At 35.7% G+C, this 17,459-nt stretch overlaps 1 protein-coding gene across 1 annotated transcript in view; it reads right to left on the bottom strand.

The window, feature by feature from the left end:
* Window positions 1–17,459, bottom strand: part of LOC126188959 (importin-7) — a gene marked incomplete in the record, with an annotated part of 145,515 nt that overhangs the window by 72,370 nt on the left and 55,686 nt on the right. The window contains 6 exon segments of the mRNA XM_049930718.1: window positions 1,647–1,784; window positions 3,550–3,738; window positions 5,267–5,386; window positions 7,253–7,416; window positions 7,664–7,809; window positions 8,589–8,762. Of these exon segments, the coding sequence (XP_049786675.1) occupies window positions 1,647–1,784; window positions 3,550–3,738; window positions 5,267–5,386; window positions 7,253–7,416; window positions 7,664–7,809; window positions 8,589–8,762 (931 nt within the window).

Here is a 17,459-nt window from a genome sequence, read left to right as displayed (position 1 = left end):
AAAATTATAAATAATTTGCATAGCTGTTTTTCAGAATATGCGAAATTAAATAGTAGTAATTTATAATTCTATGTAATCCTCTTTTGTTAGTAAAAAAAGAACTTTTTTGAAACACTAACGCAACAGCTGAATTTCTTCATGTGACCTTTTTTTTTTACAACTCACTAATTCTTAGTAAACTTCGATAGCCTGTAATGGAGCTCATTGTCATACAATTTCATGGACCATCTGCTTCTAAAACATCAAATCTATGTTGGTAAATCCATCATATAGAACATACTGCATTATAACCTCCAACAGTAACATGCCCGGCTGCTTGAGTCAAGTAACACACAAAATTAAATTTGCATAGTGTATCAGATATGAGAATTAATCAGTAGTAATTATGTACATTAAGCTAATTTTTGTGTGTAAGACTTTTTGAACTCAAGCAAGCCGGGCTATGTTACTGTTGGAGGTTATAATGCAGTATGTTCTATATGATGGATTTACCAACATAGATTTGATGTTTTAGAAGCTCATTGTCATACAATTTCATGGACCATCTGCTTCTAAAACATCAAATCTATGTTGGTAAATCCATCATATAGAACATACTGCATTATAACCTCCAACAGTAACATGCCCGGCTGCTTGAGTCAAGTAACACACAAAATTAAGTTCATGTATCATAGAGATATAAGCAGGAGATTATGTACATTAAGCAATTAATATAGGCTGTGGTTAAATAATACAAGTTAATTTTATGCATTTTTTCCTTAATCCAAGGAGCCAATCATATCCTTTGTACACAAAATTACTTTCATGTTCATGTAATATGCTCTTTGATGGAAAATACGGTACTCCTTTACTGAGCCACGAAAGGTAACTGTCATAACAATAATACCATGAACTATTTTAATACTTGTCCAACAAACAAAATTATGTGAGTCATCCTTTTCAATGTTCTTAACTTGTTGTCCAAAAGATTAATGATACTGAACAAAACTCCATGATCAAAATCAGTATTTAAGTTATCGTGTGTTGTAATTAAAGAGCATCTACTCATGCCCACTGAGGTGGAAAACTGGATCCTAATAGGGCTGGTGTATCTAGCCATTCACACTTAGGTTTTCTATAAACTGCACAACGCAAATGGCTATTTCCCATTGCAAACAAGTACCATATGTCTGAAGTTATTTTTTTAGCAAATATAACATACTATACCAACTATGATTATTGCACATGGAAACCATCATCATCTTCACATGCAAACCTGCCTTCCTTTTTGACAATTTGGGAAGAAACAAGTTATACAGATTATATTAAACATGGCAATATTGTTTCTACAGTCCTAACATAACAGTAAGTAATTTCTTTGTGATCTTTTCTTTTCTATGCAGTAAGTAAGAATAGAATTCACAGTGTAAAATGTGTTAAACTATCACTTCACAAAGGATAAGGAATTAAAAAGGTAACAAATGAAATAATTTCCTCTTTTCAGTTATTATGACTGGGATGTACAGCAGTGAAAGTCTGCTTAATTCTCTCATTAGTTCCATAACTGCCTTGATCGTGACACCCAGATTCATGCAAAATTCTCCTTTTCCTACAAGGACATACTGAATACTACTAAAAATTTCTTTCAATACCAACAAACTACCTACCAAATGTTGACAAATTTCAACAGCAATAGGCATCAGCTGTTCTGTGAAGGTGCACACAACCTTCTGCATAACACTGGTGAGATCATCATTTTCTGTTTCACGTATTATTCGAAGAAGTTCTAAAGTTATTTGCTTGATCTGAAAAAGAAGTAAAATGTAAATTTTTAAAAATTGGCACAATCGGTATGATGGCCAACTCATATTTATCCAGCAGTTGGTAGATTTGTGAATCAAAAGGATTAATTTCCAGAAACTAGCAACACAATGTAAGAAATTTGTCACAATGTTAATTTCCATTTTACAACACTGATATAATTAAAGTAACTGACACTGAACTGGTTATACAGAATAGAACTTATTGTAACAGCTATAAATATCCTGAAAGTGGTGTGTAGCAGCATTATTGCAAAGCTAAAGTTCTTAATTATAGAAGCACACAAAATATCCACATTGTAAATATTGTGCAAAAACAGGTTGTCCAGTAATTGATCATTTTGAAATTATTTCTACACCATCCTTATCTACGTTGCCATCGACACAGGCTGAAGTGAAAAAAATTATTATAAACATTGTGTATTGTTGCAAACAGGAGAGTTTATTGAAAAAAGGTGAATTATTACGTAACACTGATAACTGTATAAACGCTCCAAAATGAGAGACAATTACAAATGTTTAAAATGTCATTCGTTGTCTCCTGGTTGAATAATCATATTAAAACAGCCTTGATTTAATTTCATTACTACTCAAGGTTATTGCCACTCCACTCGACAAGATGGGCTAGCAAACATTCACAAGCTACTAGTTTCCAGACAAGATTCTGGATTACCGATGGTAAAACCGACAGCTACATTTAACTTCTTCATTCATAATATTATGTCTGTTTGTCACCACTGAGCAGTCATTCAGCCCCACAGACCTGTTTTGAAATATATCGGTACAAGTCAATACTCTTTGTGACTGTCAGTCTTGTTTTTGACTGCTGCCAACTCAATGATCTAACAGTTGATATAATAACAATGAAAACAATCAATTATTCACAAAATTATTTAATTGGATAGATAAAAAGTCTACTCACCAAGCGGTTGCAGAACACACACATAAAAGATGGTCGTAATTGGCAAGCTTTCAGAGCCAGTGGCTCCTCCTCCAGGCAGCAGTATTGAAGGGAAAGGAAGAGGTGTGAAGGAAAAGAACTGGAGAGGTCTAGGAAAAGGGCTTGCCAATTACAAACGTCTTTTATATGCGAGTTCTGCCGCTACTTGGTGAGTAGATTTTTTGTCTATCCAATTAGATGATATAGTAAGTGTTACGACAAGCTTAACGTAATTTTGGACTTTTACTGAAGTGGATACGAATGGCTGTATCAAATGCTTTAACGAAACTTATTACATTTGTGTATTTCTAACATAGTAGCTGATCTGCACTTTATGCCAGACTTCGAAGCAATGAATTCTCCTGTCTCTCCCCACCTCTCACACAATAACACCAATCAATTTCCTCTAATCCCAAACTTTATGAGTATAAAACAGTTATGAATCAGTGTGTAAACAATGGATCATCTGTAGGTATTACGTGCATAACATGTAGATTCCCCTTTGAATATTCAAATGCTACTACAAATATCATGGGACAGTTTAAACTGATAATATATAAATAGGGGTACCATACCGAAAAAATTTTAGTCATGTTTTTTCAACATAAAATTCAACGTTTTTTTCCAGTTTTGAAAATTCCCAGCTCTTTCCAGGTTTTCAAAATTTCAAGGTTTGTTGGACACCATGAAAAGGTATTACTACCTATGACAGATACTGAAGAGTTTCCTTGCTGCAGGAGGGATTTATCGTTAAAACATCATTTGCTATCACAAGAAATTTGGTATTATATAAGAGTGTAAGTGCATTACCTGAGGTTCCACATATTTCTCAGATTTTTCCTGAGCATTTAACAACATCTGTAATGCTATGCCTGCCTCTACCTTGACAGGCAAGTCTTGGTCATTTAATAATGCATTTGTAGTGAGTCTGATTGCTTCAGCGAGAACTGCTTCCTGCTTAAATTTAATTTCACTGAAGTAATGGAGAACCCAGCAGGCCTGAAATGATAAATGATGTAATAAATACACAGAAAATGCATATGAAAATGGTTTATGTTTGGGGGGGGGGGGGGGGATTAAGAGGCGAAGCATGAAAACCTAGGTTCAAAGCAGAATAAAATAACAAAATCCAAAAGAAAGAAAAAGTGGGTCCATTACTACGTGATATTATCTTCACCGAGTCCCAAGTCTTTTGACTTATTTAATAGTAAGAAAGTTACCAACAACGAAGTCCTGTACAGAATTTTGTTTTAATATACAATCACCCACAGCAGTTTTTCTTGAACATTTGCTATAGCCAGCCAAACACGAGAGCAACATGGTAACCATAGTTTGGTCTTGAAACTCAGAAAATGACAGCATGCTACTTCGTTAACCAAGCTTTATGAAAATTTATATATTCAGTGTTTCTTGAGCGAGCCGTGTGACTGATTCAATCAACTGTGCTCAAAAATTATAACTATGTGCACATAATATAGAAAGATGCGAAGTAATACTAGTTGTGATAATGATTTTCACTATACAGAAGTTTGGCAACAACAAACAAATGAATGGTCACACCTGAAAAGGTTTAGTTAAATGAAAATTTGAGTAGTGCAGTTAAAATAATCAACATACTTCAAGGTCTACAGAACAACAGAGTTAGGCATTTAAAATACTTTTGTTACGAACTTTGATGTTTTTTCCCAATTTTATTTGCTCACTTTCAGGAAAACAGTGGTGTTCTAAATGATAATACAAGTCAAGTACGAGTAAATCCATTTGTTGAGTGCTGAACCCAGACACCACCAAAAGCATCTATGATACTGGGAAAAAAAAAAAAAAAAAAAAAAAAAAAAAAAAAAAAAAAACAAAAAAAAAAAAACATAGCTATACATATTTGCCAAACTTAATTCTGAATCTTTTCAGCAATTTCTGAAGCTGCTATTGTTAGAGTACATTACATGTTGTAGCCACAAGCATTGGTGCAGGCAGATGTTTAAAAGGTGGTATGGATGTTTCATTACACAATTTCAATTACTACAGTCATCTCACTGCCCTTTTTTGTGTAAGGGAGATGGGGGACACCACTAAATAAGCCAAGTATCCATTGACAACTCATAAAACTGATTCCCATAACTATATTCTACTTTTTACAGAACAACAATATCACTTGAGAATGGTCCAGGCGGCAGAAACTAGTTGTGAACAAATAAAACTAATACAGCAAAATCGAAAATAACATTTCTTTTACTGTATTTGCAACTTATTTGTACGACTTTACAAAGATTAGGATATGAATAAGAATGAATCTGCTTTAATTTCAATACTTCTTATATTTAAACATGCTTCACTTTCTCTGACTGAAAATATCAGATACTGAGTAAATTACAAGCCAAATCATTTCTAAAGCTGAAATTAGTTACATAATAGTACTTTTATGATGTAAAAGACACTGTTTTACAGAATTACCCTATTATGTTAAGTTACTATCTTTTATCTACACAACTGAAATATCTATCTGTTAATCACAAAGCTAAAAGCTTACCCTAGCTCTCATATGGCCACGAGGACTTGCAAATTCTGGAAAAACATACTGACAAAGCATACTATCCATTTCTGTCTTGTACATATTCTTCTTGATAAGAATGTCTGCCAGTGTGCCAACCTGAAAAATAATAAAATAGATTACCAATCTCTGTCACATGTCCTAAGAATTCTTAACTGTTAATGATTTTCATCTTAAAGCCAAGCGCGCCTGATACTTTCTCAAACACATTTAATAGCAGTTCAATAGCATCAAAATTAATAGGTCACGTCATATAGCATACACTTACAATAACATCACATTAAAAACAGGCAAATGACCTGCAACTGAGTCCAATACTTAGCAACAATGGACTGACTATTTTGTTGAAGGCTGATCCCTTGGCAAGGAAAGTTAGAAACCCACATTACACTTATATTGTGTTTTTAAATAACCCAAATCTTACCGCATTTATGATAAACCTATCATAAAATGGTTATTTCTAGGTTATTCTTTCTGAGTGTTCATTCCTCCCCTTATTTCTACTCCATCTGTCTTAAATTGCACTTTTTGCATTTTTAAAAACTACACTGAGCACACATTTTTAGTGTTAGTAAGATTAAAAAGTGTGTAAATCTCCCCCCCCCCCCTTTCTGCTTTTGGAGGAACAGCAATATAGCAATCACTAGGGAAACTGGCAACATGCTATCACTGCAGACAACTGGACTATTATAGTCTTGCTTAGATGTCTTCATAGGAAAATGAACTCCTATAGAAGTTGTATTTAACAAATATATTTAAGATTTTCAGCAGATTTCTCATAAATGATTAAGTTATCAAGAAGTTCGTTCTCTCTCTCTCTCTCTCTCCTCCCCCCCCCCCCTCCCCCACAACAAAACACACTGCCTACAATTGTTATAAAATACAATGCAGAATTATACCTCCCATAAAAATACCCGGAAATGTTAACAACTCATTTACTTCAACTTTTCTTTCACTCCAACTGTGAATCTACCAATCAAGAGGGGAGATTTAATATCTTTTATATCTTGGCCTCACAAAGGAAACATTGGAATTGTTAATTTGGCTTTATTTCTTTCCCTAACACTGTTAAAATCTTGCCAACAGTTCTTTCATTCCAAGCCTACCAACGAAAATGAAGTGAAACTTTAGTTTGGTTCCAGAAATGTGTTTTTTCTTAGATGTATTATTCTCGATGCATTGGGTGTCTTCCAATTTAACACAAAATAATCACAACAAGCAGCATCTGAAGAAGTGAAAGAGTTTAGTCTCCTAAAGATTCTACTGCCATCACTAAAGCCAGAAATGACTACTGAAAATAGTACAGATCAAGCAAAGCCTTACAAACACAAGGTGTTCTGAATGTAAGACTATATTTTGCTTTACATCAAAAACTTAAGAACTGATTCAAGAAGTTTCGTACTTCATAAATTATTATTTTGTGATATTTAATAGTCCATAACATAGTTCTTATATTTATAATGTGGATTAACACTTTATCAATAAATAACAGTACAAGTTTAAAAAGTCTTGTTCATTTTATTGCATGAAACAGAAGCTGTATTTTGTTAGCAAAATAAAATAACACAGCAATTTTTACCTCTGTCATTTTGTGTCATTAGCAATATAATGCTGCAAGTACCTACAAAAGTTTAGTATTAATATATTACCATCCGTGGTGCCAACCAATGCAGTTAAGGTTGTCTGGTACAATTTACTGTGAAAATTTGGCTTTAGGTCCCTTGAGGTTAAACAGTTTCACACTACAGATGAAAAGCTCTCTGGTTTGCAGGCGGATGGTAATATTATTCAAGCACTCAACTTAGGCCAAAAGATTATCACATTAAAAATAAATAAATAAATAAGTAAGTAAAATGGAGAAACAGATGCTTACACCGTATTTGAATTTCACATGACAAGAAAAATCAAAACAAATTAAATTATGACTGCATATAATCTAAAAAACATGAAAGATTATATCTGTACCATGTGTAAGGCACCATCTTTCTGTCTTGGATCAGCATTTGGTGATGTCAGTACTTGCATTATGAAATGCATTGTCTTCTGTAACATGTCCTTCCTTTTCTTGCACGCTGTGTGCAAGAGTGTTTGGGCTGCAGTCACAGGTGATACAAAATCTTCAAAAATGTCTGAAGGAAACCAATACAGTATTATTATTATTATTATTATTATTAACGAAGCATTACATCTCTGATACATTAGTATAACTCACAAGAAAACGTGTGTGTGTGCACGCGCACACAAATTAATAAAGGAATTTTATCCATGGTTGTAAGATCAAGTTCTTTGTTCTATAAATGAGGGCAGCAAAGTAACAAATACATGACCCACACAAAAACCACAGTGCATCATATTATTCACTTCAGAAGTACTCACCAAATTTTACTCTGATGTATTCATATGGATCAGTATTCCACAACTCTTCATCAGCTTGTGAATATGACAAGGCAGGAAAAATTACATCCTGAACAATAGCAAACATATGTGGTTTTAGGAACTTCCACGAAAATGCATGACCAATACTAGAAAAAAAAGTAAAAACATTATTAAAATGTTGGCAGAATGAAATGTTACATATCTATCAAAAATTATCTTGTAATAAAAATGAATGATAAAAAAAAATTATTTTCAGCATGTGACTAGGAATTCTTCATAATCTGACACAGATCATTATTTACTATTATGTAACAACTTAATGAAATGCCACAAAAATTACTCATCATTACTGACACATTCCAAGAAACTGTGAAAATCAACTGCTGTGAGGTATATCCACAAGTTTGGAGATGGGATCACTTTTACTTTACATATTTATTAAAACAAATTAGAACTTTGGAATGATCATCTGCACATTTATAAAATTGCAGAAAATATTTCTAGAGAGTAATTCTCTTAAAAAGGGGAGGGCAACATTTATTTTTCCTACGAGAAGCTACCATTTATCAAAAATTTTTTGGTGACTAAAGAGAGCTCCACAATTTAATAATCTTCTAAAATGTTTGCATATCAAGAAGTACCCAAAGATTTCACACCTGAGCTACGACAGCAATTGGAAACACACTGCACAAACTTAACAAACCTCCGCAAATAAAGTTCCTAATCACAAATGTTAAATGAAAAGCCTACAAACATTGCAAAATGTGATAATCTCAATAACACTAAAAAACTGCACTTGATTCCCCAAAGATCCAAGTGTTTAACCATCAATATAAAACCAAACTACTTCAAAATCAGTAAAACGAAAAAACTCTTCACATATTAAGGGAACACACAATTTTTTTTAAATTTATCAACTACTTACCCCAAGTTTATGTAATTTAGAGTGAGCTGAACAACTCTTGGAGAGACATATATCTTCCTTCTGTAATGGTCAAGAACTTTCAATAAAACTTCTAGTATACCAGCAGAAAATGTTTTCAAGTACCACTCAGCAAATTCCTTATATTCTTTAGTAACATTTCCTGGGCTCCCATATCTGGAAAAAAAAAAAAAAAAAAAAAAAAAAAAAAAAAAAAAAAAAAAAAAAAAAAGAATTCACACAATATCACCAACAAGTGAAACAATAAACAATGGTAATTGCTAAATTAAAGGTAACACAGTTAACTGCAATACTTCCTTCTATTTCCTAAGAGCTTACATACCAGTTCAGAAAGTTTTATTACCATGCTCACTATAAACTCTTAAAGGGAATAAATAGAGCAGAACTTACGGAGTCATCATAACTTGTGATGCTAACAGTAAAACCAAATGTTTCCACTCTTGGTAATACACTTTTATACACGAAATAATAAATTTGGAGAATACTTTTACTGCCCATGGTAAACACAGGGTGATTTTCTGTTAACACAACATAGTGCTCCTGCATTGATAGCCAAGCACATTAAAGTGACCATATGGTTCATTCCAGGCATAATAGGGAAGGAACCTGGCACTGACACTGCACTGGTATTGACAGATGAAAGAATGGAGAACACAGTGCTGCCACTGACCAAGAATTCGTGCAACATTTACATTAAGAAAACCACATCAAAGAGATGGTAATTTATTCCAATATTTCACTTACAGGAACATGGGAGAAATTGTCTTCATGTAAGCTACCCCCAGCAGTACTACTCTCTCCTCCAAACTATAACTCATCTATTATCTTTCTCCCTCTTTTCCCCCCACAGATACTAATGCTACGATGATACACACACACACACACACACACACACACACACACACACACATATACTATATTATCCAACTGTTCAATACACATCCTTTATTATGTTGTCTAATCATCAAAATATTCTGCTGGGTTTTTTGCCTTTAAGTTATTAATGAAATTGAAACATGAAAGAAGATCCCAAGCAGATGTCGGCACAGTTGCCAGCTTTCAACCATGGCTTCAGGCGAAACAATGTCTTCTGCAGAGATGTGACACCAGTGAGGCATTGTTGTATAGACCTGGACAAAACTGCATTAAGTGATAGAACGGCACGCAAAGTGGCCATGTCAAGCCCAATGCAGTTGTCCGAGATCTTCTTTCGTTGTCTCTACTACAGCAATAGCAATTCAGTTTAAAGAGCTGAACGTCATTCAAATAATGGACTCTATATAAAAAAAGTAAAAGTTTGTTAGTACATAAAAGGTGACAATAAAAAATAGAACACACTGAAACAATCAAACATTTTTTCAATAACTTGAACAATCGACCTAGCAACAAACTAAGTCTCTTGAGTGAGTCACTGTCTAATGTAAGTTTAAAAGGTGTTTAACAGTGGCACTGTGACTATATGACTTCTGTGACATTGCGTTCATTTGTGGGAGCTGTGCTTCATGAATGTGTGTGTGTCCTATTTCAGAAGAAGCCTTTTTGGCCAAAAGCTTAAATGTACGCCGAAGTGACAAAAGTCAGGCAACACGTTCTAATATTGTATTGGACCCCTTTTGGCTGCCGCAGAGCAGCAGCTTGAGATGGAACAGACTCTACACGTTATCAGAAGTGCCCAGTAGGAACATTGCGCTGTGCTGCCTCTATAACCATCCATAACTACGAAAGTGTTGGAGGTGCAGGACTGTGCGTGAAACTGACCTCTCGATATGTCCCATAACTGTGATTGGATTCATATCAGGCAAGCTGGCTGGCCAAATCATTTGCTCGAATTGTCCAGAATCTTGTTCAAACACTAACAACTGTGGCCCGGTCACATGGTGCACTGTCAGCCAAAAAAATGAAATCCCTGAATGATTGCAACAGTCTCCAAGTAGCCGAACATAACCATGACCAGTCAATGATCAGTTCAGATGGACCAGATGATCCGGTCCATTCCATGTTTACACAGCCCACACCATTATGGAGTCACCACCAGCTTGCAAAGTGCCTTGTTGACAACTTTGATCCATGGCTTCGTGTTGTTTGCACGACCTCAAACACCACCATCAGTTCTCACCAACTGAAATTCAGACTCATCTGACAAGGTCACGGTTTTCCAGTCTTCTAGGGTCCAACCAATATGGTCATGAGCCAAAGAAAAGCACTGCAGGCAATGTTGTGCTGTTAAGCGAGGCACTTGCATCTGGCATCTGCTGCCATAGCACATTAATGCCAAATTTTGTTGCACTGTCTTAAATATGTATGTTGCACATCCCTCATTGGTTTCTGCAGTTATTTCATGCAGTGTTGCTTGTCTGTTAGCACTGACAAACCTATGCAAATGCTGCCACTCTCGGTCCTCAAGTGAAAGCCATCGGCCAATGCACTGTCTGCAGTGAGAGGTAAAGTGCAAAATTTGGTATTATTGGCACTCTTGGCACTTTGGATCTAGGAATATTGAATTCCCCAACCATTTCCAAAGTGTAATGCGCCATGTGTCTAGCTCCAACTACCATTCCGTGTTCAAAGTGTTAATTCCCATCGTGTGGTCATTACTAAGTCAGAAAGATTTTCACACAGATCGCTTGAGTACAAATGACAGCTCTGCCAATGCACTGCTCTTTAATACCTTGTGTCCACAATACTACCACCAGCCGCATATGTGCATACTGCTATCCAATGAATTTTGTCACCTCAGTGTATAGCAGTCTCTTTGTGCCTCTCTGTGACTCAATGTCTCTTCTATATGGTGAATAGCAACTTATCCTTTTCAAAATACTGGTCTACTATTGCTGCAAGTTCTTTAAACTCCTGTTACATCTGCAACTTAGTTGATATGGTCTCCCACAGCAAAATATCTCCTTACCATCATTTTGCAGAGAGAAAAAGGGTGACCTGGATATCCTACACATGCTTCGCTGGTGGATACATTCCATGGATACTTTGAAATGTGCTCTGCAGATCAGAGTAGTTGAGAACAATCTCTGGATGATCACATCTCATCTGCCTAATAGTAATGAGGGTTATATGGAACTTGGCATCACAGATATTGAATTCTGCTGGTGGATTGTGTTGTGTAAGACTCTGTACACAATAGTAAGTAGGAGATACACTTAACTTTTATTTCTCGAAGTATACAAAGACTTATTACAAATAATACATTAAGAAACAGAATCCCACTCATACAACAGCAAATAGAAAGAGGCTTGTTGTACTAAGCACAAACAATGGTGTCATCATGATAAGGCTCCAGGTGCAGTGGGCTATGGTCTGTCACTGGCTGTCCTATACTGCGGTGGCAGAGTGCGCTCATGGTACTGAGCTGCTGGAGAAATGACTCAGTGAGCCCACTCAATTCCACTAACAATCTTAAAGACACCAGGAGGGTGATATCAACACTCAACACCTGATGCCATAGGCTAATTCTTAGAACACTCTTTGGAAACAATGCAATAATCAGCTACCTCTCCTTGCCTGAAGTTGTCCATAAACTACAATTTTGTCACAGTACATGTTTGAAGTACAGTATAATCTACCCTTAACACTTGGCTGCCCCCAAAGTGCTTGCTACACGCCATGCTGACAGCTGTGTCGTTATTGCCTAATGCATCTACATACCCTAATGCCCTGTGTTTATAGATCTATCTGGGTTGTGGTTGCCCAAGTGGCCTATTTCGTCCTGTGCTAAATATTTCTGGATTGCTTTCTGAAAAGTCTCCTCCTGTCACTAAGATTAATCATCGCTCACACTAACAGTATTATATGTGAAAAACTAAGTTTCCAACTTTAGGCTTGTCTCCAAGTTAACAGTTGTTACAAATCCAGAGAGATGTGAAGGTGGCTTTTCCTTGCATAGTTTCTGATCTGGTGTCGGTAACACATTGCAGAAGTTGTGTAAGTTAAACCAACACACAAATGCATGGTTTGCTGGAAACAAAGTGCTTCAAGAAACCAGATATAAACGCAAAATTTGGATAACTTTTGGAAAAGGCTTCTCACAGTTCACTGAACTGTATCATCACAGCCTTGTTACCTGCTGGCTTTTCTGTTACTAATGTTTATTGAACTGTTACTAACCTGGGTAGAAAATAATCATTTAAAATACACAGGCTGAGAACATGAAAAAGAAATTTATACAATTTTAGTGTCTTCATTATCTCTCTGAAAGATCTTAACAGCATATCAAGGCTGTTAACTAAACCAATACTAAAGTTATATTTTACAATGCATTACAGGTTCGTAATTTCCTTTGCAGTATTCCTGTTGGCCTTTTCCACCTCAAGCATTTCCGGCATTACACGTGCACACATCACTTTTTTCACACCATTGAATGGCAAGCACTGTATTATGAGACATGCTGAGAAACTGAATATTATTCAATTGTTTAAAAATCAAAAAGACAATTTATTTATGAAAAATTTGCAAATTTATAGATACAGATCAAACACTATTTTTGAATGCAGTCATCTTCGTTCTCAATACACCTGAGAGCCGAGGGACTGCTTTTGTCAAGAGTTTCCTGCTGACTTATCGGTCCATTGTTTGACAGCATTGTGGATTCCATCAGCATGAAATCTTTTTCCATCCAGAAACAATTTCAGTGATGCAAAAAGATGAAAATCTGAAGGTGCCAGGTCAAGTGTGACCAAGTTGGTTGATGATCTCTAAATCTAGTTAAGTTTTCTTGTGGCACTAGTTACATGGTGCAGTGTAACATGATATTCTACGGGTAACATGTTACATTTTTATCCTCTAGGCCCATGAAAGATTTTCATGAAGGTTTAAGCCATAGTCTCAGGTAATGTGGGGCATACCAGTGCGTGTGCTATCAGTTTATGGATGTTCAGGTGAAGTGCAAGTCACACCAGGTCCAAACATCGCCAATGTGCGATGACGAGTGAACTCTTACACGTATGGTTGAGCCCTTAGTCCGATATCACCTTGGAGGCCAAGGAGCAAAGCAGTACATGCAAGAATGTAAATGGGTGGGCGTGGGGGGGGGGGGGGGGGGGGAGGGTGACTTTTAAAATTGTAATGTTCCTTCCAGGACATTTACAAGGAACTGGTTATGTCATATTATGTGAGCACTCTACTTGTGTTTCCTTCACTGTGTTATTCCCCTAAATGACGTTTCATCAGCAATTCTTTGCAGGACTTCCAGCATGGCAGTTTTATCTGACTTGCTGTATCTTCTACAGGCAGCATCATCATAGTTGCATTTTTGCTAAATGTTCATCTTACATGGTCATATAATGCTAAGATCCAAATGCTCTTATTAAACGCCTTTTTCCTTAGTTAATATTTATGTTGTTTGAACAAAGCATTGTTCCTTTAGTAATGAAGACTGACATTGCTTCTCTAATTCTTTGTTTTACATCATCTTTGCTTCTTCCATTATTAGTTATCTTACTTTCTAAATATTTTTACAAAACACTTTTGTCTGCTTTATTTTATTTCCTCTAATTTTGATGTTTATTTCTTTTGATTCCTTTAAGCATACGATTATCTCCGTCTTTGAGCTTTTGGACATTTATTTCATCTGGATCTATCACAGCTACGACTTCTGTAAATCTAAGCATATTCATTCTTTCATACAGTATTCTTTGCACTTGTTTGTTGCACATTCTGCATTGATACTGAATAGCGAAGGAGACAGATTGCATCAGTGTCTAATGGCTTTAATAATTCTGGTTCCTTTTGTGCATTTCTGATCTCCACTATCACTCTAATGATTTTTACACTTTTTGTCAGTTGACACTGAGGAATGCTTTCCTGCACATCCTGCTACAATGGTTACCAATCAACCAATCTCATTTAGGCACTTCTGGGTGTTTCAAACAGGAATATTATACTGCACCTTGATTGCTATTATTATTCTTGACCTGTATTAGGTGCTGTAACTGAAACTTTGCCTCAAAGAGGCTATTATCATGTAGTAGTAAAATATACAATGCTCACTGAAAAAGGAATGATGCAACCAAACTTTGACAACTGGGTAACAAAAGAAGTTCTTCTGAAAAACTAGCTAAATGGTGCAGTGTAACATGATGTTCTACGGGTAACATGTTACATTTTTATCCTCTAGGCCAATGAAAGATTTTCATGAAGGTTGAAGCCGTAGTCTCAATCATCAAACCAGCCGACATATACCACTTAACAAAAGTTATAGTTCTCATGACAACTGCTTTGTTTACTTTGCCAACTCTCAACCTTCCTTACTGTCACCTTTAAATCAAACCTAAAACTCTGTTTACACCATAAGTCAATCTGTCACTACAATTTACATTCCAAATAATTATTGTAGTGGCAAAATAAATGTCAAATGTTCTGCTCAATCTCTCTTTGAACACATGCGAACAGGATATCACCACCTCAAGTGTAAGCCGATATCCGGAACTGTGACATTCTATCCATCCAAATGCATATAAATATTCACATAACCTAATCAACCTAACGTCAGGATTAAAACTTGGACGAAACCTCACTGATGTAGAGAAGGATAATGATGATTTTGAACCACATGTGATTTGTTGTCGTTGTTCCACAGGGGCGCGATACAAGTTTAAATTAGTGTCCAAAATACACTTTCTGAAGACTTAAATGACTGAGCTTTTCTTGTTACAAATCTCAACAGCTCCTCATCTGCATGGACGCCCTAAATAAGGTTTCAGTAAACGCCACAGCCCAGTGGTCATTCATTTTTCTCTCAGGAATGGATTACTTCCTAGTCTCATGTTGACTTACATCTTAGAATGGAAAGCATTAAGATGCAGCAAAAATAAATACACCTCCACTAAACGTGATGAAGTGAAATGTTTCACAAATATTGCCAAAACTAGTTAACTCTGAAGTAGACATACCATAAGCCGAAAGCTTAGTAATATTTTGAAGTCTTGTTTATGTGCCTATGGAGCACTTAACACATTTAACTATACTCTCTTCCATCTCCTTTGTTCCTCCTGTTTCTGATATGCATATTTAAGATTAAGCTTCAAATCCAGGAGCACAAGTACGTAGAGTCCAACTAAAAGCTTAGTAATGATTAATTACACAGGCCAATGATGGAAAAACTTTTTTGCTGAAAATACCTTATACTTATGTTTTTAGGATGGGAAATCCAAATATGACAAAAAACTGTATCACCCACTATTTCTTCACATTTTACAGTTAAATTTATTAAATTAAGTGATTTTTTAAAGAATTTAACAGCTTTTATATAGTTAAAATAATTTAAAAAGGGAAAGAGGTTGATTCTATTTTTGTGTTATCAGATGGTGTTTTGTTTACTGTCAACCTAACCTCACTCTCCCATTTCCTGTACATGTGCTCAGTACAATGTCAAATCATGGTTGTAAAACCTCTGCTGACAGTTTTTTTGTTATATTTGTGGTAAATTTGTGATTAAGAAACACCAAAGAAACATTAAAAGCTTTGTGAAAACGGTTCGTCTATCTTACTTTGGACCCAAACTTGGTGATCAAGATAAATCTTGGGTGCCGCATAACGTGTTATGTGTGTGTTGAAGATCTGAGAAAATAGTCCAAATAGGAGAAAAGAGCCTTTAGATTTGCTGTTCCTATGACATGGAGGGAGCCAGGAAATCATTCTGATGATTGCTACTTTTGCAGTGTTGATATTACTGGTCATAATTCGAAAAACAAGAAGGTAATAAGCTACCCTAACCTTCCGTCCGCCATCCAACCAGTAGGGCATGGTGTAGATTTGCTGGTTCCTGAACCACCAGATGATTTAAATTATATTCCAACAGAAGTATTTTCTGATGTACAATCAGATTTAGATGAACCCGATGATGATGAATTCCATTGTAATATAGGAAGTCTAGAGCCCAAATTGTTTACTAATACTGAGCTTAATGATTTGGTTAGGCATCTGAGCTTAATGAAAGAAAAAGCTGAATTGTTTGGCTCTAGATTAAAAGAAAAGAACTTATTGGCAGTTGGAACCTGCATATATATGTATACAAAGAGAAGAGGGGCAATTTTCCAAGCTTTTTCAACAAGAAGGTGATTTAGTGTACTGCTCAGACATCCGGTCTGATGAGTTTGGTATTTAATACAAAAAGGAAGACTGCAGGCACTTTATTGATTCATCCAAAACTAGTTTAAAGGCTGTTTTATTACACATTGGTAACATGTATGCATCTATACCTGTTGGACATTCTGTACATATGAAAGAAAGCTTTGAAAACCTAGAAATAGTGCTAAATAAAAAAGGCTATTCAGCTCATGGTTGGATGATATGTGGCGATCTAAAAGTAACATGCATGCTCCTAGGTCAGCAAGGTGGCTATACCAAATTTCCATGTCTCTTGTGTGAATGGGACAGTAGGACTAGGGGTGACCACTGATGCAGAAAGAACTGGCCTGTGAGGGAGTCTTTAAAACCTAGTGAGAAGAACATTCTACGCAAAAACCAAAGAACATACTCCCACCACCTCTACATCTAGTTAGGCCTAATGAAATAGTTTGTAAACGCTTTGCCTAAAGATGGACCATGTTTTAAGTATCTCTGGCAAAAGTTTGCACACATTTCAGAAGCTAAACTAAAAGAACGCATCTTTGTCGGACCTGACATTAGAAAATTGATGTTTGATGTTAACTTTGAATCCACAATGACCTTAAACAAGAAATAAGCATGGATATCATTCAAGCAAGTCATAATAAAGTTCTTAGCACACGAAAAAGACCACGAATGTGTTTCTATTATAGCTACGATGTTAAAGTAGTTTAAAACTTCAGAATGTTTAATGATCCTGAAAGTTCACTTTTTGAACAGTCATCTTGATTACTTCCT

The sequence above is a fragment of the Schistocerca cancellata genome, chromosome 5 (assembly GCF_023864275.1).
Source record: "Schistocerca cancellata isolate TAMUIC-IGC-003103 chromosome 5, iqSchCanc2.1, whole genome shotgun sequence".
Lineage (NCBI taxonomy): Eukaryota > Metazoa > Arthropoda > Insecta > Orthoptera > Acrididae > Schistocerca > Schistocerca cancellata.
This window is presented reverse-complemented; position numbering and strand designations above follow the sequence as displayed.